General features: G+C 50.3%; 1 protein-coding gene across 1 annotated transcript in view; it reads right to left on the bottom strand.

Moving 5' to 3' along the window:
- CACNA1I (calcium voltage-gated channel subunit alpha1 I) overlaps nucleotides 1-24,197 on the bottom strand; it is a gene marked incomplete at its 5' end in the record, with an annotated part of 153,770 nt that overhangs the window by 5,249 nt on the left and 124,324 nt on the right. The window contains 11 exon segments of the mRNA XM_020982659.2: nucleotides 188-356; nucleotides 4,296-4,418; nucleotides 7,172-7,318; nucleotides 8,121-8,456; nucleotides 10,260-10,381; nucleotides 12,359-12,437; nucleotides 15,431-15,501; nucleotides 16,457-16,590; nucleotides 19,237-19,346; nucleotides 22,787-22,938; nucleotides 23,920-24,112. Of these exon segments, the coding sequence (XP_020838318.2) occupies nucleotides 188-356; nucleotides 4,296-4,418; nucleotides 7,172-7,318; nucleotides 8,121-8,456; nucleotides 10,260-10,381; nucleotides 12,359-12,437; nucleotides 15,431-15,501; nucleotides 16,457-16,590; nucleotides 19,237-19,346; nucleotides 22,787-22,938; nucleotides 23,920-24,112 (1,636 nt within the window).

Below are 24,197 nucleotides of genomic sequence, written 5' to 3'. Positions count from 1 at the left end.
TGAGCTCCCCATCACTGAGGATATCCAAGTCAAGGCTAGATGGCCCTTCTTTGGGGACATTGTTCATGCATTGAGTAGGGGTTGGGCCAGATGGCCTCTGAGGTCTCTTCTAGCTTGGCAGAGTCTAGGATTCCTCAGAAGCGGGGCCGCCCTTCACCCCTGGAATAGTGGCAGGAACCCTCCTCACCCTGACTGCTTTCATGTTTCAGCCAGGACTGGACAGGATTGAAGGGGTCCTTCTCCATCTCACACAGGTAGCTCTCTGGGGCCTCTGAGACAGCTGTGTTGGACAGCGGGAAGAAGCATTCTCCCAAGTCCCCGATCTTGATAGGGTCAGGAGTCTCTGACTCTCCCTGCTGGAGAAGGAAGGGCAGATTAAGAGGCTGAAGGGGCTTTGACATCAGGGATGCGGCAGTTTCCAATGCAGAGAGCGCTGGATAAAGAATCAGAAGACCTGGCCCTGCTGCTGGCTTTGTTCTCTGTCACTGTGTGGACCCTGGCAAGACTCTAAATGCCTCTGATTTCCAGTTTCTTCATCTGTCAAATGGGTCAATAATCCCCAATCTGGCCTATTCTTGTCTTAATGCCAGGCTCAAAGGAGATCATACTGTGTTGGAGCCTTTGTGTTGGGCACGAGAGATACCAGGGCAAAAATAAAACGGCCCCTAACCTCAAGGAGCCAACTTTCTACTTAGGAAGTTATGAATGTTGGTAAGCCATGTACAAGAAACTATTGTTTCTGACACGGGTTGGAATCACAGGGAGTGATAATACACGGAAGAAGGGAGCCCTGTCCCAGCTGTAGATCGCTACTGCCTTGATGTAAAAGGGTCTTAAAAAGGACCTTTCCTAAATCTGTGGCTGCTTGAGGGCAGGATTTTACCTTTGCAGACAGAGCTTGGTGCCCTGCACATAGCAGGTATGTGATAAATGTTTATCAAATTGAATTGCATTGAGACTCTAGCAGAGTTTCTCTGTGATGGATGCTCTATAAAATGTTTGACACAGAGGTTGTTACCTCATCCACAAAATGGAGGTGACCATATTTGTACTATGTGTGTCACAGGGACTATTCATTAGATCACAAATTTGAGAGAGAGAAGGGACTTCAGAGGCCACCCGTCCAACCCTCTCATTTTACAGATGAGGAAACTGAGGCCCGTGTGTCAAGGGACTTGCCTAGGGTCACAGAGGCAGTAAGTGGGAGATTTGGGATTTGACTCCAAATCCAGAGCTATTTCCACTATATTGCACTTCAAAGATTAAATTATGTTGTCTAGTTTCAATGATAAATACATTCTGATATAGTCTGATTATTTAACAAGCAGGAAACCCATGTATTACTTGGCTCCCAGAAAACTGGATTTGTAACCGTGAGACCAAGTTTGCTGCTTACTATCTGTAGGACCTTGGTCAAGTCATTTTATTCTCTGAGCCTCATGGCCTCTAAGATCCCTTCCAGCTCCAAGGAGAAGATACTATGCCCTGGATTCAAATCCTAATGCTGTCACCTAATGCTGTGTAGTAAATATGGTAACATATTAACTATACAATAATAACAAAAATATAATTACATATTAACTAGTATTTAAGGTTTACAGAGCACTTGTTTCATGCATTACCTTATTTGGCCCTTAAACAATCCTGTGAGGTAGGGGGTATGATTACCTCCATTTTAAAAATAAGTAAACTGAGCCTGAGAGAAGTTAAGTGATTTACCCAAGGACATACAGCTAGAAAGCACCTGGGGTGAGATTTGAACTCAGGTCCTGCTCACCCCAAGTGCAAGGCTCTTAGCCTCTGTCCCTCCTTTACATCACCTCTCTGGCCCTCTGTTCCTTCCTCTTCCAACTCGATGTCTAGAACTTTAGGATTCTTTGTTAGTTCAAATGTTTGGCTTTCCAGTTTCCCCCACTCCCCCACTCCCAGGGCAGAGCTTTCTGCCATTAGGGGAGGGGAACCCTCTGTTTGGGTCACAGGAAAGGACCCAGGACCCTGGGGAGGGTGAGGAGAATGCAGAAGAGATGAGCATTTCTGGTTTAAAAATAGAGAGGATAGAAGTGGGGAGTTAGCAGTGGCAGGCAGAAGGAATGGGGAAAGGGTGTGTGTGTGTGTGTGTGTGTGTGTGTGTGTGTGTGTGTGTTGTGTGTGTGAGAAAACAGCTGGCTTCCCTCCAGAAGTATTCACACAAAGAAGATCTCACTGCTTGGCTGACTGAAAGGTAGGACTCCCGATGGGGAAGTTACCAAGAGCTCTGAGCTCTTACGATGGGTCTGTCCAGGCTCCATCATCAAACTGGGGCCACCTGAGTGTGGGGGACTCATCTCTCCCCATGAGACTGGAGGCTCCCTGAGGGCAGGGACTTCAGTCTTCTTCACCAGACTGGGGGAGTCATGAGCTACCCGTCACCATGGGTTACATTAGAGCTCACGTCAGAGCTGGAGGAGACCCCCGAGGACATGTGGTCCAGCCCCTGATTTTACACAGAAGTAAGCTAAAGCCCAGGGAAGGGAAGTCACTTGGGTAGACCCAGACCAAGGGAACCTTCAGGGGGTGACAAAGACTAGAGCTGTACCATCCACGGATCTCAGGGGGTCTCCACTCACATGGGCATTTTACGTGGGCTGACCTGGGCTCTAGACCTTCAGGAAGCTTTCTAAGAGTCGAGAAGGAGGAACCGTTTCAGGGTGTCTGGTCTCCTCCTCCTTGGCCTTGTGAGCCGTGGACGGGCGTGGTAAGGGGCTTGTTTATTAGATGGTGAATCTGTGACGACAGAGTAATTCAGCTACAGCCCAGGCTGAATTTCAAAATCCTAGGGTTCTGGGACTGCCACCACCTCCCAAGGGTGGGATCCCCATGTTCGCATCAGAAGGCCATTACAATGGTCCAGGGGAGAGGGAATATGAGACTGAACTGGGGGCTGGCCACAAGACTGGGGAGGAGGGCGGATGTTTTGGAAACGGGCCTGGGCAATTGCTCCGACAGGTCTTGGGGGCCGGGGACAGGGAGGAGCCAAGGTTGGCTCTGGGTGACTGGGAGGGCACTGGTGCCGTTGGCAGAGTCGGGGATGTCTGGTAGACTAGCTTGTTTTTTGCTGGCTTTGGAGAAGTTGTACCTTTAGGTAGCTGGGGGCTCCCAGGTGAAGAGGGTTTTACCTGCTCGATCAATGAATCGTGGGATCACAGAGACAAGGCTGTAGCGCTGTATGGGACCTCTGGGTCCAGAAAGTCTGCTCCCTCATTTTACAGATGAGGAAACTGAGGCCAGGGAAAAGAAGTGACTTGCCCAGGCTCACAGAGGAAAGAAGTGCCTGACCAAGAACTTGAACCCAGGTCCTGTGGACTCCAGATCCAGTGCCTTTTCCATTTTACTGTGCTGTCTTCCTCCCTCCCTTCCAAGTTTGCTTATGATGGCTAACAAAGTGCAGGCTTGGACAGTGGGTAAGAACTGGGATGTATGAAGGAGGGGAAGGTGAAACAGGCTTTAATTTCATCTTGCTCTTTCCCAATGAGAAAAAAGCCCACTCTCTAACGCAAGTGGCATGGCGTAGGCACAGAGCTCTGGGCTTGGATTCTGGCACACCTGGGCTCCAATCTTGCCAATGACCTTTGCTGTCTGGATGGCCTGAGACCCACCACTCTACTTCTCCAGCCTCAGTTTCTTCATTAGAATAGCACCCCTCTCACCAGGTTGTAGTGAGGCCCTAATGAGAAAACCTTGCCGAGGGACTTTGCAAACCTGAGAGGGCTGTTAAAACGTCAGATGTTGTGAGGGTGACTGCTTAGCTCCCCCGTTCCCAGGTGTCACCGTCTGGGGTGATCTGGAGATAATTAATCCTGTTCTGGTTTTTTCCCCACCTCAAGCCTGGATCTAAACCTGAAATGAGCAGCCCCCTGCTCAGTTCAGTGGATACCGATTTCCCCTCCCCAGCTGCTCCCCATTGATGTCTGTCAGGAATAGAATTTCTTCTTCAGAGACTCTTTCGTACCCATGACCTCACCTTGTCCTCCTCACTACCCTGTGAGGAAGACGAAGAAAGAATTATTTATCCCATTTGGCAGATGAAGAAATTGAAACACAGAGAAGGTGAGTCATTTTTCTAGGGTCACACAGCTGGCTAGTAGAAGCGCTGGGGCTAAGCATCCAGTTCTCCTGATTTTATGTGGGGTGCCATGTTGGATACCAAGAGCTTCAACACAATGTGAGTTTGAAGAGAATCCCAAGGACGGGTGCAACCTCTCACAGTCGGGGGGGCAGTTCTGTTCAGCCCTCCCTCCCACTTATCCTTCTCTCACCTTGACCTCCTTGGAGGCCACAGGGCATGCTGGGGGATCCTCCAGGCTCACGTCATCCCCCAGCAGGATTGACGAGGACTTGTCTGAGTTCAGGGAGAAGGCCTCCATCTCAGCCAGCTGGACCTGAAAGAAGTCACAGACCACCTGCTCAGCCCTCAGTGGGCTTGGGAGGTGGGTAAGGGCAGGGGGTTACAAAAGGAGGCAAGAAAAAGAAATATTTATTGTTATATATCACCATTCCAGGAGCAAAGAACTAGGGAAAATTGGGTGCCCAGTAGTGGAGGGAATGGCTGAACTGATTATGACATATGAATGAAATGGGGTAGTTCCATACCGTGAGTAAAGGCAAACAGGCTAGATTCAGAGAAACTCGGGGAGACTTGTATGAACTGATGCAAACAGAAGTAGGAAGAACCAAGAGAATTATCTAGACAATGGCCAGCCACAAAAATAAGAGGGGAAACAACCTGGAAAGACATAGGGACTCTGATCAATGCAAGGACCAGTTAGAAGGCCAATGATGTGGTCTAATTTATAAACTAGAAGTAAATGATGAGATAGACATTTTTCAGATAGCCATCCTTGGGCTTGTGGGAGGAGGGATGGGGAGTAGTCACGGAGCCATCACTGAGCTTGAGGGATGGCTGAGGGGTGGTCAAAAGGAGGTCCGGGAGGGCAGTGGTTATGGTGGAAAGAACATTGACTCTGTAGTCAGAGGACCTGGGTTCAAATCTTGCTTCTGATGCTTACCACCTGGGTGACCTTGGGTAAGACACTTAACCTCAATGAACCTCAGTTTCCTCCTTTGTAAAACTAAGAAGTTGAAATAAATGGTCTCTGATCTTCCAGATCTGGATCCATGATGCTGTAACCACCTAGTGAGTCACAGTTGGGGTTGGAGGTCGTGAGGGTAGAGAGAAGTCTCATGCTAATCCCACCCACAAGGCCATTGCTGGGTTTGGAGGGAGAGAGAACCAGGGGAGACGGGAAGAGGTCATAAGCACCCTCTCCCACCCTTCCACAGGCTGTTACAGGCATCTTAGGGAAAAGGACCATATCTGAGGAGTCATGAAATTCTGGGATTTTAAAGCTGAAAAGGAACTTTCCAGGCCTCTGGCCATCCGGTTGAATCTCCAAATTTTACATGTGAGGAAATAAGCCTGGAGAAAGGAAGCTATTTTTCTGAACTCAGAGACTGGGTTAGGATGAGTTTTCACCCAGTTCTCTCTGGATTTGATCTACTTTCTCCAAATACTCTAGAACCATTTGGGCCAGGGTCTGGACTGCACAAAGTCAGGGAGGGCCGCCCTTCAGCTGGAAACAGTATCAATAGAAGGAGAGGGTGAGATGAGATATCTGATCAAACAGCAGAACAAGAGAAAGGTTTTCTGCCTGAGTGGGGCTGGTGGCTGGCACACTACAGCTAGAGAAGCAGAAGGCTCTCCTTCATGGAGCAGGAAGGAGTTTCCTCCCAAGCTAGGATAGGAGGATGCCTTTGCCTCCTGTCCCTTGGAAAGGAAACTTCGAAGTCAGCAGACAGAGCTACAGGCTGGGACCAGAAGAGGCTGCCCCAGGGATGCACCAGTGAAGGAACTTTAGAACACAGAATGTCAGAAGGGGGAGGGACCTTAGAACAGGAAATATCAGAGCTGGGAGGGGCCTTAGAACAGGGAATGTCAGAGCTGGGAGGGGCCTTAGAACAGGGAATGTCAGGGCTGGGAGGGGCCTTAGAACAGGGAATATCAGAGCTGGGAGGGACCTTAGAACAGGGAATGTCAGAGCTGGGAGGGGCCTTAGAACAGGGCATGTCAGAGCTGGGGATGGGGCAGATTATTAGAGCTGCAAGGGACCAGTTCAACCCCCTCATTTTTCTTATGGGAAACCTGAGGCCCAGAGATGGATTATGCTTTGCCCAATGTCACACTGGGTGTTAATGGTAGAACCAAGACTCAAATTTGGTTCTCCTTGGCTCCTAATCCAGGGTTCTCTCTTCTATTCTGTTCTGGGGACAAGGAAAGCCCCATCAGGTCATTAGAAATGCCCAAAATCAAGATCACTTCAAGAGGTCAAGAAAGACAACCATCTTGGCATGAACCCTTGGCAGACCCATAACTAGGGCAGGGCAACCAGAGCTGTGACCCAGGGTGCCACAATTTAGAAGGTGCTTGATAGTCTTTGCAGTCTTTCCAGAGCTAAAAACAAGCTTAATACCTAGTTAGGAAGAATAATTAGTTAAAATAGGAAGCTACCATGTAGTGAGGTTACTTCTTCTGACTCCAACTGGCCACATCCTAGGCACCCAGCTCCAGCTTCTCTAGCAGCTGTCATATCTCTAGCTTGCCATGTCCCCCATTCTTACTCCCCAACTCAAGTCTTTAAAAGACTTGACCTGAAGGCACATTCCATGCCATTTGCCCCAGTTACAATAACAGCTGGTGGTTCTGACCACCTTCTCCCATCCCCATTCCCAGTCTATTGCCTCATTCTCTTCTTACAACAGCCCCCTGAGGTAGCCAGGGCAGGGTCAGACAGGGACTGCATTCCTTGTTTAACATACAAAGAAAATAGGACCCAGACAGGTCACATAACTGGCCCAAGGTCACACAGCATGGAGTCAGCACTTGAACTCAAGTCTCCAGAAGTCGTAGCCAAGTACCAATGGATAGAAGGGGCCCACAGTGGGGCTGCCCCCCACGCCCTTTCTGCCCTCTTATCCCATGGTCCCTCCCCAACGGACTCTGCTAAGGAAGACACTGGCCAACCCTGAAGGGAGCTGGGTCACGGAGCAGGTCCCAAGCTGCTGCCTAAGCCTGTGCCAGCTGGGGGTGGGGTGGGGGAGTGGCCCCCTCCCCCCAGCACCCCTGCCCATATGTTACCTCTTGCTGGTCATGATCACACCTCTCGCACACGGCCGGGGAGGAATAATGGTGGAAGACGGAGCCGGACAGGTTATCAATCATCATTAGCTCTCCTTCGAAGGAGTCCTTAATAATTAAAGAGACACTGTCCAGCCACAAGTTCTCCTAGGGGGGGACGAGAAGGAAGGGGGTGGGGAGGAGGAGGGGAGAAATTACTGGAAGGAGCCAGAGCAGAACATCGATGCTCTGTGGGAATCTGGGGGAAGTGCAAGGAAGTGGAGGTGAGGGGCACGGCCTTCTGGGACCTGGGGTAGTGTTGGGAGTTTATAAGATCCAGACTTGGAGGAGACTTGGGGGTTACCTAGTCTAACCAGCTCATTTTACAGAGAAGGAAACTGAGGCCCAGGGAGGGGAGGGGAACTGCTCTAGGTCACACAGCTAGTAAACAGGGGAGCCATCATTCGAACCCATATCCTTCGTGGGTGCTCTGCCCACTGCACTAGACTGCACTTCCAAGTTTTGCCTAGTCTTCTGAAAGAAGAGGCCAGCACCTCTGATCTTGGGAGAGGTTTCATACTACTCCTGCCCTGCCAGGCCCCCAGGCCCACATCAGTGCACACCAAACCAGACCTGGCCTTCAAAGCCCAGGGATGCTCCAAAGGCCCCATCCACCTCCTGCCAGCCAGTCAGCCTTCCGTCCTCACCAGTCATGTTTGCTGGCCACCGTGCCCCTGAGGGCTAACTCACTCCACGAACCCCAATTCCGCTCTGAAATCCCTCCCCCACGGCCCAGCTCGGCCCCCCTCTCCTTTGCCCTTCCCCCGGTCTCCGAGCTGGCCGTCACCCAAACGTGGATCTCGGGCCAGCCGATTCCGCGCTCCTATACCGCGATGCCGCGGTCCTCCCTCCGTTCTCGCGGGCAGGTCGCACCAGGGCGGTAAGGGCTGCGCCCCTGGGAGTCCCCTACCTGTGCTGGGGAGTAACAGCGCACGCAGCGGCGCGCCTCGGGCTCGGCGGGCGGCCCCGCGCCGGCCGCACAGCCGCCGCCTTTGCTGGAGCCCGGGGAGCCCGAGCTCCGAGGGCACAGGCCGTGGGCCATCTCCAGCTCGATCTCGGCGTCCATCTCCGCGTCCTCCTGAGCCTCCTTGTTGCTGTCATCCAGATGCTTCATCAGCACGGCCACCACCACGTTGATGAGGACGAACTGGGCGGTGAGCACGAAGCTGACGAAGTACAGCGGCGAGATGAACTGGAGGTTGCTGAGGCAGCTGCGCTCGTCGTGGGTGCAGTCCCTCAGCGTGTCCTGGGTGGGGCAGAGGACAAGCGCTAGTCTCACCCGCTGTGCCGCCACCGGCCCAGGTGAGTCTACGGCAGAACCCCCGCGCCCGCGCGGGGAGACCTTGGACAACGGCACAGTTCATTCCATTGGGCTCTTTTTTTTTTTTTTTGGTCTTGTCCCCATTAATTTCATGGCAACGAGGCTCGGGAGAAGGGCTGGGGGACTTCCAGCCTCCTCTCCACTATTCCCTAGTCTCCGTCCTCCTCTACCTACTTTAGGAAATTCCCTGTGATTAGCTCTCCCTGGCTCGAGTCTGTCCAGCTCCTCATGGACTGGAAACCCAGACTCGTGCAATTTTAGGGTGAAAAGGGACCTTGGAAGGCCAATGAGTTCAACTCTTATTTTACAAATGAAGAAGCTGAGGCCCTCAGAGAGCAGTGGGATGCTAAGGTCACCCAGCCTGAGTCTCTGGCAGAGCTGGCATTCACCCCCTCATAACCAGGGCTCTTTTCAAGATGCCAGTTTACATTCTATCTCAAGGGGTCTTGTTCCCAATGTAGATACATTCCTGTGGCTCTATCTGTGGGTGTCCTGTTCTGCTGCTGACCTCACCTGATACTTTGTTTTTTGTGTCCCCAACACGCTTATGTGTAATATGTATGATAGTTATTGGCATGGGTGTCTCAACCACCTTCTGGACACAGATGATGTCTTATTTGTCTTTCTGTGTCACTCAGAGCCTGGCCCAGGGCTTTGTTCACAGCAGGTACTCAAGAAATGTTTGCTGAATGAATGAATTCTGAGACCAAAACTCAGGCCTCCTGCCTTTGGCCTAGGACTGTCTCCACTAGAACACATGACCTTCCCTAAGATCTCACTGAGTGGAATGTAGATAGGCAGACAAGTGGAGGGGAGAGTGAAGGCAAGGCCTGCTGGTGTGTTCAAGCCATTTCAAAGTAGGGTCACTGATTCCAGAAAGCTTTCCTTGCTCATCTCTGTCTCTTTAAACCCTTGGTGGCTTTCAAGGCTCAGCCCAAGAGGCCCTTCCAGATATCACCAGTGTTCATGCTGCTCCCTGAAATTGCTTTGTATTTATTTTGTCTTGATTTATCAGTCACTGATCATTTCCCCAGTGGACTTGAAGTTCCTTGAGGGCAAGGACTGGTTTTTGTCTTTGTATCCCAGCATCTGGTATAGTGCCCAGCATACAGTAGATGTTTAATAAATGCTTGTTGAATTGAATTGCTGAAAATGTGAAAATGGGGCCCAACCTAAACTGAAATTCCTTTCATCGCTTTGTGTTTCAACTTTTCCCCACCCTCAACCCTGGGGAATTCTGAGAGGAACATTGCTCCCTCCTTCATTCCTTCATCTATCTCCTTTCCTCTATCTATCCTTTCCTCTCTTTCTTCTTCTTCTTCTTCTTCTTCTTCTTCTTCTTCTTCTTCTTCTTCTTTCTTCTTCTTCTTCTCTTCTTCTTCTCTTCTCTCTCTCTCTCTCTCTCTCTCTCTCTCTCTCTCTCTGTATCTGGGATATCTAATCTTGCTGCTCAGGGATCTTTCCCCCTATATTAATTCACCCATTAATTAAACAAAAATTTGTTTATTTTTCTTTCTTCCTTCCTTCCTCCCTCCATTTACCTGTCCTTTCTTCTTCCCTTCTTTGCTTCTATCCATCGCTCCTTTCTCCACCTGTCCCTTCCTCTTCCCTCCCTTATTCTGTCCATCCCTTCTTTCCTCCATCTTTCCTTTCCTCCTTTTCTCTATCCATCCCTTCCTTCCTCCTCCTTCTCCTCCCGCCTGGTCCTCCCTCTCAGTCCCTGTTTACCTTCATGATCCCGTTCCAGTTGTCCCCAGTCGAGACCTGGAAAAGCGTGAGGAAGGCCATGCCGAAGTTCTCGAAGGTGGCATGGCGGCTCATGCCCTCACAAGGGTGCTCATCACTGCACACTGGGAAGGGAAGGAAAAACGATGTTAGAAGTGGACTTGGCAAGGATCTAAGACATCTCCAAAGGCCCCATGATGGAAAATGCTCTCCACATCCAAAGAAAGAACTGTGGAGTTTGAATGCAGATGGAAGCAGACTATTTGCTCTTTTTTTCTTCTGTTGTGTTTTGTTTCCTCTTTCTGGTGGTTCCTCCTATCGGTTCTAACTCTTACTTACAACATCACTAATGCGAAAATATGTTTAATTGGAATGTAAAAAAAAGAAGTGGACTTAGCATCCCAGACCCTTATCTCTTCTGGGTCTATGAGTGGCTTCCTTGCACTGGTTGGCTGGCATTCTAGGTAGCAAGGGACCGCTGTCATTGTCAGACCTAGGTGGGGACTGAAGCTCCCCCAGCCCTGCAAACCCTGCTCTGGCCAGTGGAGACTCTTTGGGCAGGGGGAGGGGGAGAACCCTCATTCCTAGGTCAGGCTGATCTGTCATCCTTGCCTCCTGGGACCGTGGGTGAGAGTGGGCAGCACAATGCCATCTGCCAGGCCAGCCTCCTGCTCTCTGAAGTGTGTCTGGCACATTTCATTGCAGAATAAACTCAAGAAAGAAGCCTGGGGTGGTAGAAAGGCTGGGGCTGAAGGCAGCAGACTTAGGGTTGACGCCACTTCTGCCCCTCACTGGTCGTGTGCCCTTGGCGAAGCCCTTGGGCCGCTTCCACAGCCAAAAAAAGAGGGGGCCACGTTGGGTGGTCTCGAGGGGCCCTTCTCATGCAAAATGGAGGAGTCTGAGAGTTTTTATGGTGAATTAGGAAGATACCGCCTTGGTAACATGAAAGCTGGCACCTTTGTAGGGATTCAAATCAGAAGTGAAATCATAGGAGGTTGAGTGAGAAGGGAGCTTAGAGATTATTCAGTTCAGCTTCCTCACTTTACAGGCAAAGACACTGGAGCCCGGATAAAGGAAGGGATTAGTCCAGCGCTGCACAAATACTAAGGGGCGAAGCTGGGAGTCAAACTCAAGTCTTCTGAAGCCAAATCCAGCTACCTCTCTATGTCTCCCTTTCTCTCTGTCTCTGTCTCTTTCTGCTTCTCTCTCTTTCCTTCTCTTCTCTGTGTCTCTCCCCTGTCTCTCTCTCCCTCTGTCTCTCTCCCCCGTCTCTCCTTCCCTTTCTCTCTGTCTCTGTCTCTTTCTGCTTCTCTCTCTTTCCTTCTCTTCTCTGTGTCTCTCCCCTGTCTCTCTCTCCCCCATCTCTCTCCCCATCTCTCCTTCCCTTTCTCTCTGTCTCTGTCTCTTTCTGCTTCTCTCTCTCTCCCCCTGTCTCTCTGTCTCCCCCTCCATCCCTGTCTCTCTCCCAAACATTTAAGACCACAGATCTAGAGCTGGTTAGGACCTCAGAGGACATGTAGTCCTACTTTCTCATTTTACAAATAAGGAAACTGAGGCCCAAAGAAGAGGACTGCCTTGTTAAAAGTGATGCGAGTAGCAAGTAATAGAGTCACATGCCGCTTTCAGTTGACACAGGGCTTTCTTCCTTGAGTAAAGGTCACCTATCACTTGGGTTCCATGATATTCCAGAGACTATCCAAAGATCTCCTCAAGCTCAGATTTCCTAGAGTGTCCACAGGAAACCACCTCTCATCCCCTGGCACAAAACCAATGATTTTTCCCAACAATCCCAAACCATAATCATAAGATCATAAGACCTCGAACCAGAAGGGCCCTAAGACATCCCCCTTATTTACAGATAACAAATGGAGGTCCCAGGAGGCAAAATAATGGCTCCCTGGGTGCTCAGCCAGATCAGAGCCAGGGTTCCAGTCTGTGGTTAATGGCTCCATGCTGCCCCTTTGAAGGCACCTTGGTAGGACTCAGAAAGAAGGGGACAACTCTTTCCCAGCTTGAGACTTGACCCATGCGAGTGGCTAACCTTGCAATGTAATGGGAAAACTTTCCCCCTGCTTACTCCTGCCCATCCCCTCCCTGCTTACCCAGCTTCCCAAAGAGCTCCACGCCCAGAGCAGCATAGATGAAGAAGAGGAGCATGAAGAGAAGGCCCAGGTTTCCCACCTGAAAGAAACACAGACCTGTTAGGAAGGGCAATGGGCCCACTTGGCAGGTGGCAGGGCCGGGGAAGCTTGTGGATTTCTGTGTTTGTTGTCTCCTCTGATAGAACAGATGCTCATTCATGGAGGCCAAGGACCATTTGCCTTTCGTCTCTCTCTCCCCACTCCCAGGAGAGAACCTGACAGGGTAAGTGCCTGATAAATGTTTGTGGAGTGATTGGAAGAGCCACTTCCTCCTACCACCATGATCACTCTCTTGGTCAGCTCACTTTGGAGAGGACCTGTGGTTTCATTGGACCATTGAGGAAGCTCCTTCTATAGAATGGATGACCACCCACTCCCCAACTTATGAAAGAATTACCTGAGGTCCTGAGTGGCTGCTTTACCAGCTGTCACACAGCTAGGACGTGTCAAAGGCGGCCCAAGAGCTAAGCCCTTCCTGACTCCTAGGCCAGCTACCTGTCCATTGTGCCGTGTGTGACCCCTTCTGACCCCTCTCTTATATCTTCTTGGGTTCCCATAATCCAAGGCTTTGTGTCGGTCCCTCTGCAAATATCCCTCCCTTTCTCTCTCCTCCCTTCCATTCTCATGGCTTCTGCCATTATTTCTGTCTGAACGATTCCCCAGCCAACATCTTTGGTCATGAGAACCACATGGTCATAAATCTAGAACTGGAAGGGACTTTTGAGGCCATCTTGTCCAACGCTCTCATTTCACAGATGAGGAGACCGAGGCCTGGGCTGATTAAAAATGACTTGTCCATGATTACGGAGGGAGCGAATGTCAGAGGCAGGATGCAGCCATCCCCGGATCAAAATGCAGCATTTTCACATGTCGCTCCCCTCCTCGGGCTCTGCAATCCAACCATTCTGGCCTGCTCACTGTGTGGTCCTCCATCTCTCATCTTCATGCTTTTCTACTGCCCCATTTCTATGGCCACCCACCAGATATTTCTACTCAGATGTATCACTGTGCAGTGGGGTGACCCGAGTTCAAATCCAGCCTCAGACACTTCCTAGCTGTGCAAGCCTGGGCAAGTCCCTTAACCTGTTTGCCTCAGTTTCCTCATCTGTAAAATGAGCTGCAGAAGGAAATGGCAAAGTACTCTAGAGTCTGTGCCAAGAAAACCCCCAATGGGATCACAGAGTCAGATATGACTGAATTATAATACCCCAAACCCTGGGTGGCCCTCTAACCTGTGGGGTGGATTCACGAGAGGCCGTGGATGAGAGCTGTGCAAGACAGAAGCAACGTGGTGAAGAGAATAGTGTTATGCTTGTAGTCAGGAAGACCTGAGTTCAAATCCCACCTCAAACATTTTACTAGCTATGTGAACCCAGGCAAGTCATAACCCTTCTCCGGGACTCAGTTTCCTCATCTGTAAAATGAGGAGGCTGAACTTGATGGTCTCTGAGGTTCCTCCCAGCTCTATATCTGTAATCCAGAGGGCAAGCATGGGTCATCTGTGAACTGCCCTCTCGGAGGAACGACCCATATCAATGAGATCACGGACCCATCGCAGTATTGAACTGTCTTATTAGGCAACTGGTCATGCTTTCAGGATGGGCCCAGCAACCACCCACTGCCTGGTATCTCAAGACTAGCTGAGCTTAGCGCGGGGATCTCCTTGTCAGGTTGGCCATAAGGCGGTGACTCGTTTACCTGCAGCAACTCATTAAAACTCTCCACCAGGGTAGAGAGGGGTTGAAATCTGCAACAGTGGAGGACATATCTGCATCACTGAAATCACGAGATCCTTGGGAATTATTGCTCTGAGCATCTGCCTTTCTTCTGTTCTAATGAAATGATCACTCATCACCCCGACATAACAGTGACCCATAGAGAATCTCCAATCTCTGTTTGGAATGAAAAACTCCCCAGATCCATAGACTCGGTAGAAGAAGTCAAAACCATGTGGGAGCGAGAGGAGATCTAAGCCATTCTCATCATCCCATCTGCTAGGCAGAAAGCCTGCACAAGACGAGTCTATATCCCAACACATTCATTCAGTTACAAACAGCAATCATTTTATCTACCTCAGCAGGAGCCTGAAGGACATTAGGCACAAAACAAAAAAGAATAGTAACCTGGCTGAGGAATATTTCTGTTGGAGCTCCTCTGAAGATAAGATGATACTACTACCACCACCACCACTATCCCACTACTACTGCTACTACTACTATCACTACTACTACTACCATTACTACTATCACTACTACTACTACTATTACTACTACCACTGCTACTACTACCACCACCACCACCACCACTACCACTTCTAGTACCACTACTACTGCTAAATTAATGATATAAATAATAAAAATAAAGTAATAATAACATTTTATAGAGCTTTAAGGTTTACAGAGTACTTTATTAACATTAAGCTCATGCCATTTGCCCAGCCACCATGGAAGGCAGGTATTATAGATATTATCATCATTTTAAAGATGAGGAAACTGAGTCTCGCAGAGGAGAGAAAGGAACTGGCCGGCGATTCACCCCAGGCCCTGCCAGATATGTGGATCCCGAATGAGATCCCTGAGAAGAGAGAGCTGTATGGAGGTATAACATGGGCTCTTTGCATTTGAGGCTGTTAGCACCATCAGGGAGGCAGAGCAGCTGAGCTTTGGGAACAGGAAGGCAGCTCAGAAAAAGATGTCAACTTCTCTCCATGTCTGAAGCAGTAAATAAAAGGCAGAGAAAGACCAGGCTTCTGGGCTGGTGTTCCTTATATTGATTCGTATACTGGGGCTGTCAAAATGACTTCAAACAGCTAAGTGTAGGCGGTAGGATTCAAACCCAGGTCTTTCCTGGCTTTAAGCTCATATATACCCTTTACTAAGAGACTTTTTAATCCTCATTTCTCAGAAGAGGAAGCTAAGGCCCAGCATGGACATTACTTACCCTGTGGCCACCTGGCTGGTCAGAGCTCAGACTCACACCCTGTCTCCTGGCCCTGGGTCAATGCTCTGGGAGAGAGGCTGAGGACCGCCTTACCTGGGGGAGGGCCTGCACCACTGTGTCCAGCAGGGCTCGCATCCCAGTGGCCATCTTCAGCAGCTTCAGCACTGAGGGGACAGACAAACAGCGGGTCAGCGCTTGAGAAGGCCAGGAGTGACATGTGAATGCCTTTATGTGTGAGTTTATGTGTGTGTGAATACAAAAGGGGAAGCTGTGATTTGAAAGTCTGAGTATGGGTAAGCATGGGTCTGCGAGTTTGTAACCACAGGGACACTGAGAAAGGGAATGAGCATGTGTGTGTGTGCATATGTGGGTACCAATTCTTCTTACAGGATGTTCACCCCTCCTCTATGGTAAGGCCTGCTCTCTCAGCCTCCTCTCTCTCCATTTTTTTCCTCCCTATATGTCCCTCTAGCTTCATCCACCCTCAGGGCTCCATAGCCTTCCCTCCTCATTCACCATAGAACCATTGATTGAGAGCTAGAAGTGTCCTTTTAGGTCATCTATTCTAACCCCCTCATTTTCCAAATGAGGATCTGGATGCCCAGAGAGGATCACAGATTTGGAGAGAAATGGGACCTTTAGGCTCCACCCCCTCATTTTAGAGATGAGAAAACTAAGACCCATGGATGTGAAATGACTTGTGTAGGGTCACACATTCTTTGCCATGCTCTTCACCTAATCCTGTTCCCCTTTTCCATGGCTCTCCCTTCCCTTCCACCTACTCCCACCTCCCCCAGCCACAGTACAATGGAGCCTTGGCCAAGTCCAGAAAAAAATCACCTTCCTCTCTTAACATGTATAAAGGCCACAAAGAGAGGTTCAATCTCCCCACTCCCCAACAGAAGGGGGGGCTTCAGGCTTCCCACACTGCAGCCAGGTGGACCCCCAGTCCTCAGGGTTATGGGTGTAGTTCAGGGCTCTGTGAAGGGCCTTTGAGGACATCTGAGGGGGCAGGCTGCTTGAATGGGGCCTCCATGAGAAGCGTCTTCCACCCACCTCCAACCTCCCCCCCTCCCGGGACCAGGACTCCCAAACTAACCCACCCTGGCAGCTCCTCACCTCGGGCGATGCGCAGCACTCTCATGATGCGGATGATGGTAGGATTGATGGGCAGGGCAGCGTTGATCTCAATCTCCTCCAGCGTGATGCCCATGACTGAGAGGAGGACGATGGCCAGATCCAGCTGGTTCCACCTGAACGCCCAGGACAGAAGGTGGGACACAGTAGCACAGTGGCTCAGACCCACAGCAATGGCGCCGAGGCAGGGAAAGTCATCACTGACCTCTAGGGGGCTTAGCTTCAGGATGGGATGAATTGGGGAGGGGAGAGGGGAGGGGCCCCCAACGTCTGGGTGCCTCTGGGGTCAGAAGGGCTCAGCCATCCCTAAGCAGCCATTCAGAATGCCAGAATCACAGCACACCGAGTTAGGGGCAGATGAGACCTTAGGGACCAAGTACTTTCAAAGGATCGTGGATGTAAAACTATCCAGTTACTTCATCGGACCATAGATCTGGAGACCATCTAGTCCAACTGCCCATGAGGAAACTGAGATCACAAGAGGTTAAATTTCTACAGTGGTTGTGTCACAGCCAGGATTTGAACCCAGGTCCCAGGACTCTTTCCTCTGCTCCATCACAGAATACCACCTTAGAGATCATTGAGTCCAAATGCCTTCATTTTGCAGGTGAGGAAACTGATGCCCAATGATGGGAAGGGGCTTGGCCATGATCACACAGCTAACATGCTCTGAGTCATGACTCAAACCCAGGTCTCCTGACTCCAAGCCCAGAAGTCTTTGTATCACAGCACACAGCTTTTCAACATCCCCTACATGAGGCTGATTTGCTTATAATGATCTCATGGAAGGGGTGTCCTCTACATCATGGGATAGCCCATTCCACCTTGGGATGGCTGTCCCTATAAGTTGGCCATCTTCCCTTACATCAAGCTGAGACTTGTTCCACTCCCTTCACTCACGCGTTCCTTGTTCTGGCCTCTGGGGCCAAGAGAACGGATCTGATCCCTCTGCCTCATAAAAAACCAGGGACCAGATGCTACACCATGGCTCCTCCCATCCCAGCTTTCCCTTCTGTTTTGGAAAGGGCTGAGTCTGAGGCACTGGTGGAGAGTCTGGCGGCTAACTGAGAGTCAGGACTGGAATTCCAAGGAGAGATGGGGGGGGTTGTGAGGTCTCTAACAAGGGTTCTCCAGCTTCCACCAAAAACCCCCAGTGAGGAGTGACTCATCCACCTCAGTGTGGGACAGTTTTGATCTTCACGCGGACCTCAAGCTGCCTCTACATCACTTTCATATGACTCATTCTCCCTTGTTCTGCCCTCTGGGGTCACGACCAGCAAGGCCAAAGCCTCGTCCACATGACAGCATCTCCAATTCTTGAAGACAACTGTAATGCCTCTTTTCCAGGCTAAACATCCCCAGTTCCTTTAACCAAGGCCTCACATGGCATGGACTCAGGGCCCCACATTCTCCAGCTCATTGACGTCCTTTTTTATGCTGTGGTGCCCAGAACAGATTGGAATGTTCTAGACTTCTGGTCCCTTCACCATCCTCTGGATGCTCTTCTATTTGTCAATATCATTCCTAAAACATGGCACCCAGACCTGAGATCCAGGCATTATCCAACCAGCACTAAGCAGGAAAAGACCGTTCTCTTATTCCTGGGCAGTCTGGCAGCTGAGGGCAAAAGTCCAACCAACATCCAAGGGCCCAGTCATGAGCCCCCCTCTCTCTCCCATTAGTGGTCTAGTCCCTGGACCACCAAACCATCGGAGGCTGGAAGCCCCAAAGAGGAGAAGGATGACTTCCAGCTGGGAGAGTGCCATGAATGGTGGGTACAAGTCCATAATGCAGTGGGAAGAGTCTTGATGCAGAGTCAGAGGCCAAGAGTTCAAATCCTGGTCTGCCACTTTCTTTCTGTATGACCGACCTAGGTCTCAGCATCTCCTCTGTAGAATGAGAGGTTTGGACCAGATGGCCTCTAAGGCTCTAGAGCTGTGGTCCTAAATCACTTAACCTCCCTGGGCCTCAGTTTTCTCCTCTGTAAAATGAGACCAGATGGCCCCCAAGGTCCTCTCAAGCTTGAAATCTCTGATCCTCTGACCTCAAGTCAGACTGGATTTGCCATTAAAGGCAAATCACAAGGCTAGGAAACAGCTAGGGTAGCAAAGGTGGCACCCTGGAAAGTTCCCAGGACTAGCTGTCAGAAGACCTGGCTTGGCTATCAACTCATTGGGTGAGTTTGGGGAGAGGTCCAGGCAGAGTGAAATGAGAAAGCTGAGGAAAGAGAGAGATCACTTTCTGCTAGAGGCCATCAGGAAAGGCTTATTGGAGGAGGTGTCAAAATCCATTATCTCACTTGAGTCTCATAGCATCCCTGTGAAGCAGGTATGACAGGTATTATTAGTCCCCTTGTACAGATGAAAAAAACTGAAATGACTTGCCCAGAGTCACACAAATGTTGGAGATGTGGTTTGAAACTGCATCTTGCTGGCTCCTGCACCAGCACTCTATGTGTCAGGCAACTCGCCTCTCATGCCTGAGCTGGGCTTGGAAGGAAAGGAGTGCATTCTATAGAGACAGGACATGATATCTGTATGTGCGGGACAGTCACCCTCCAGTCCCACAGCTTGTTATTGGGCCCCATGGAGAGCTCTAAAGAGGAGGAAGAGAGAATGAGGCTGCCCCTCCCACCTCGTCACAGCTCCCGGAACCACACCCCATAACATGGTAACTGGCCCCGGCGCTACCTCACGCCAAGTTTCCACTGCTCTGCTCCTTCCCATGGTGGGGAGGCGGGGGCCCAGGTCTGCTCTACTCACCTGTCTTTGAAGAAGCGTCGCAGCCCAAAAGCTACCAGCTTCAACATGGCTTCCAGCACAAAGACCGTAGTGAACATGTAGTTGCAGTATTTGAGAGCGATCTCCAAGGACTGTGGGGTGAGAAAAGGAGGCGTGAGTCATCTCACAGAACTGTCTTCCTCTGAGTCGGCCAAGGAGGGCATAGGAAATGAGAAAGGGATTGGCCAAAGGCTCACCCCAGGCCCTGCTGAACATGTGGATTTTGAATGAGATCCCCTAGAAGAGGGAGCTGCAGAGGGGTATAACATGGGCTCTCCGCACATGGGGCTGTTAGCACCATCAGAGAAGCGGGGCAGCTGAGCTGTGAGAACAGGAAGGTAGCCCAAAAGCACCCACTTCTGTCCAAAGAACAGGCTTCTGGGCTGGTCTTGCTTAAACTGGTCCTTATCCTGTGGTTTTTAAAATGTTTACTGACAAGAGGAAATGTGAGAGAATCAGGTGATAACTTCTTTAAGGGAGGGCAGTGTAATTCCAGGGAGTTTGGTCTTCCTAGGATGCTTTCCCTAGGCATCCACGTTGGGTTTCTCTTATGATGTATGTGTCTTTAGGAAAGTCTTGTGTGTTGGGCTGAGCTGCAAGCTACCTGATGTCCTAGACACTAAGGATTGCATCACAAAGGCAACAACCCCTTCACTTGACAACTCTTGATGGTCCCTTCCCTATTCTCTTGGTTCACAAGAGGTTAAAGGAACCTTGCAGGCAGTAGCTCGTAAGACCATGACCAGGGAAGCTTCAGAATTGGACCAAGGATGGGCACACTGGGGGCTGAAGAGAGGGCCATGCATAAGTTTTACAGGAAGTCACAGTTGGTTGGAATACTTGGCTTCCTTTAAATCCCAACTAAAATCCCATCTACAGACCCTTCCCTAACATCTTAATTCCTGTGCGTTTCCTCTTTAATTATCCTGTATGTAGCATGCTTTGTGTATGTCTGTTTGTGTGTTATCTCCCCCATTAGACTGTAAGCTCCTTGAGGGCAGGGCCTGTCTTTTGCCTCTTCTGTATCTCACAGTGCCTGGCACATAGCAGGCCCTTAATAAATGTTAGCTGAGTGATGTTCAAGGGTTATCACATCTCTCTGCACCTACTCTGTTTCTGCTTTTTTTTTTCTCTAAGCCTCTCTCTCTTCTTTCTCTTTCTCTCTCCTCTCTCTCTCCCTCCCTCTCCTTTCCTCCCTCTCTCCCTCGCTGTCTCTCTCTCTCCTCTTTCTCTTTCTCTTCCTCTCTCTCTCCCTCTCTTTCTCTGTCTCTCTCTCTGTCTCTCTCTCCCCCTTTTTCTCTGTCTCTCTCTCTCCCCCCTTTTTTTCTCTCTCTTTCCCTCTCTCTCTGTCTCTGTCTCTGTTTCTCTCTGTCTCTCCTCTCTCTCTCTTTGTCTCTGTCTCTCTCTCTCTGTCTCTCCCCCTTTTTCTCTGTCTCTCCTCTCTGTCTCTCTCTGTCTCTCCTCTCTCTGTCTCTCTGTCTCTCTGTCTCTCTCTCTCCTCTCTCTCTTCCTCTCTCTCTTTTCCTCTCTTTCTCTCTCTCTCTCTCTCTCTCTCTCTCTCTCTCTCTCTCTCTCTCTGTCTCTCTCTTTTCCTGTCTCTCTCTGTCTCTCTCCTCTCTGTCTCTCTCTCTCCCCCTTTTTCTCTGTCTCTCTCTCCTCTCTTTCTCTCTTTCTCTCTCTCTCTGTCTCTGTCTCTCTCTGTCTCTCCTCTCTCTCTGTCTCTCTCTCTCTCTCTCTGTCTCTCTCTCCTGTTTGGCAGACTATTTTTCCCCATCACACAGACAATTTCCAGAATATCTAAGAAGGCCAGAACACAAGTGCCACAGCCTCAGCAGAGGGTCAAAGGGCAACATTTTGCCCATGTTTATTTGGTGGGAAGGGAAAATTAGCTCCTGAAGGGCCTTCTTTTTCTTGGAAGTTTCTCTTGTGATTTGTCCCTGCAGGCTTTCAGGCCTTCCCCGCTTCCTGCCCTCTGCCCTGGCTCCAGTGCCTCGGACAATCTGCTCAGCCGCCTGTCTGCCCTTTGAAGGCTGATGACAGACGGCTCTGCTTTCCTGTGCCAGCTCAGCCTGAGGCTCGGTCCTCAACCCAGAGCCAGCCTTGCCTATCACTCTCTACCCACCTCACTCCCTGCCCAATCAGATTTCCATCCCCTGGCCATGTCGTGGTGCTCATTAGCAGGGTGAGTGCAACACATTTGGAGACATCGCTAACCCCTGAGGTAAATGTCAAGAAAGGACACTTCACATCCCCTAGTGCCCCTGCCAGAGACAGACTCCTGGACTGACTGGGCATGAGATGAACTGCTGGGCCATTTCTGATCTTATTATCTAGATAAAAAAAATAAACAATAAACCCAGAAAAAGCTCTCATGGACAACTATAGTCTGTTTATAGATCGATAATGGCTGACTGCCCATCGCTTCACCAGCAAGTCATGAGAAAGATCCAGGGCCATCACACAGAGATAGTTTGAGTTCAGGAGGAACGGGGTGGGATGGGGTGGGGTGGGAGGTGAGACCAGGCTCCCATCAGCCCGCTCTCTGTTATCTCATCGCCCCTTCACTCACTGTGTTTAACTGAACTCACATTTCCCAGAACGTGCCATCTCCCACCTCCCACCTGTCCACCATGCCTCCACCTTCATCTCTGCCTTCATCTTTATCTTTTCCTATCTTCCCTCCAGGCCCAGGTCAGGCACCACCATCTCTATGAAGCCTCCCTAGATTCCAGTCCCTCTTCCACTCTGCTCACCCTCCTCAGATCCATTCTCATTACCTTGTCTTTGTACGCCCTGGATCCTCCCAGGAAAGTGTGAGCCACGTTCCCGTGGTCTGTGGCGCCATCTGGGGTGTGAGATCGCTCTCTATCCCCTGTGCCTTTTTCTCACCCTATCCCCTCACATCTTCTAACTCCAAATCAGGGTCTTTCCAGTGTACTCCACTGAGACCAACCCCTGGGATGAGCTTAGAGGTGATAGCAGAAAGAGCACCTTGTCTCAAGTCAATTGGGCCTGAGTTCAAATCCTGCTTTTTTCTGGTTATTTCACCATGGGCCAGTTTCCTGTAAAATGATGGGGTTAGACTAGAAGGCTTCAGAAATCCATTCCAGCTCTAGCATTATTACCCTATGAATGAGAGGATCTGGATTCAAATCCCACCTTGGATACTTGCAATCTCTGCACTCTGACAGTGACCACTCCCTTTGTGATCTTGGACAAGCCCCTTCCTCTGTCTGGGCCTCAGTTTTCTCATCTGTAAAAATAAGGGGGTCCTCTGGGCTCTCTTCCTCCTCTACATCTGGGCTCCTATGACCCTGTTTCTGCCCCTCATTTTAATCTTCCTTCAGATCTCATGGGTAGAAAATGTTACATAAACATCACATGTGGGATTTGAACTCAGGTCCTCAGATTCCAAAGGCAGCCAGTGCTTTTGCCATTGCATTGTGTTCCCTCTCCTACAACCAGAAAGATGGAGAGCTCTGGCCAGAGAAACTAAGATGGGGGTGGGGGTGGGTACTGGGGGTCCACTCACCATGGGCTGGTTGTAGTGTTCCAGAGACATGGTCACGACATTGAGGCAGATGATGAAGGTGATGAAGATATCCAGGTAGTGACTGGTACAGACAGAGTGAATAAGGAGCCGGGTAGGGCAGTAGGTAGCATAATATGGGAGCCGCTGGGCTTCTGCAGAAGCAAAGGGGAGGGGACGCACCCCAGACAGAAGTGGGGCGGGACAGAGAGGAGGTAGGAGGCACAAGGGGGAGGGAGGGAGCAGGGGAGCCAAAGGTCAAGAGAACAGGAGGTGGGGAACCAGGAGGGGTACAGGAAAAAAGGGATCAAGGAAATAAAAAAACAGAGAAGAGAAAGGGGGAGGAGGGAGGGATCAGAAGAAGGGATAAAAGACAGTTAGCAAATCCAGGACAATCTGTGGAGATGATCAGATCATGCCTCAGTGAACTAAGACGATGAATGAGAAGACAAGCTCAGAGGAGGGACCAGAAACAGGCAGGAAATGGAGACCCCCTGCCTTGGGCTGGAGGTGGGAGAGGAGAGGAAGATAATGGAAGGACCAGGCCAAACCTACCCCCTCTCCTAACTCAGTGAAGGAAGGTGTGCTGGCCTTCCAAGTGGAGACGGGCTCTAGAGCCAGAATCTGAAGCTTGAGTGAACATTTGGAAAGCTTGGGGCAGAAAGACTCAAGGAAAACTGGAATGTAGTTTTCCTGTTCTTCAGGAAATGGCTCCCTCTCAACCGGAGGGCCAGTGGCCAGTATGTCAAGGCTTCTGTCTCTCTCCCTCTTCACTTGTGCACAAGCAAAATTGGGCAAGGATTCTATCTAAGAGGCAAGAGGACATTGGTCAAAACCAATGCCCTTGGCATTCCTCAGCACGTCAGGCATCCCGGGTAAGACTAGATTTAGAATGGAGGGAGACCACGGTGGTGCCCAGGCACAGAAGGTGTTTAATAAATGCTTGTCGAATTTAATAGGTCGGGATCACACAGGCCCATCCTGTCCTCCCCACCTCCACAGTCCAGGCCAGGGGGAGGGGCAAAATGGATGAAACTTTGGAGAATGGGGGAGGTGGGAGGAATAGAGAAGAGGAGAAGGTTTTGCTGGGAAAACCCCAGCCTACGAACCCAACGCACACTTAGGCCGGGCCTTACTCCTTCGCTTCTTCTCCAGCCGCCGGAGCCGCTTCTCCTCCCGCCGACGTGCCTCCTCTGCCTCCTGGTGCTGCCGGCACTTGTGGAAGTTCTCCACCACCACCCCCACAAACATGTTCAGGACGAAGAAGCTGACGATGAGCAGGAAGGAGATGAAATACAGCAACATCCAGGGATTGTGGTTGGTCACAGGCTAGAAAAAGAGAAGTTGGGAATCAGAGGCAGACCGGCATCTTCCACCACGTTCCACAATGACCACCAAATGGACATGCGGCTTA

The sequence above is a fragment of the Phascolarctos cinereus genome, unplaced genomic scaffold (genome assembly GCF_003287225.1).
Source record: "Phascolarctos cinereus isolate Bilbo 61053 unplaced genomic scaffold, phaCin_HiC Scaffold_1;HRSCAF=81, whole genome shotgun sequence".
NCBI classification, from domain to species: Eukaryota; Metazoa; Chordata; class Mammalia; order Diprotodontia; family Phascolarctidae; genus Phascolarctos; species Phascolarctos cinereus.
This window is presented reverse-complemented; position numbering and strand designations above follow the sequence as displayed.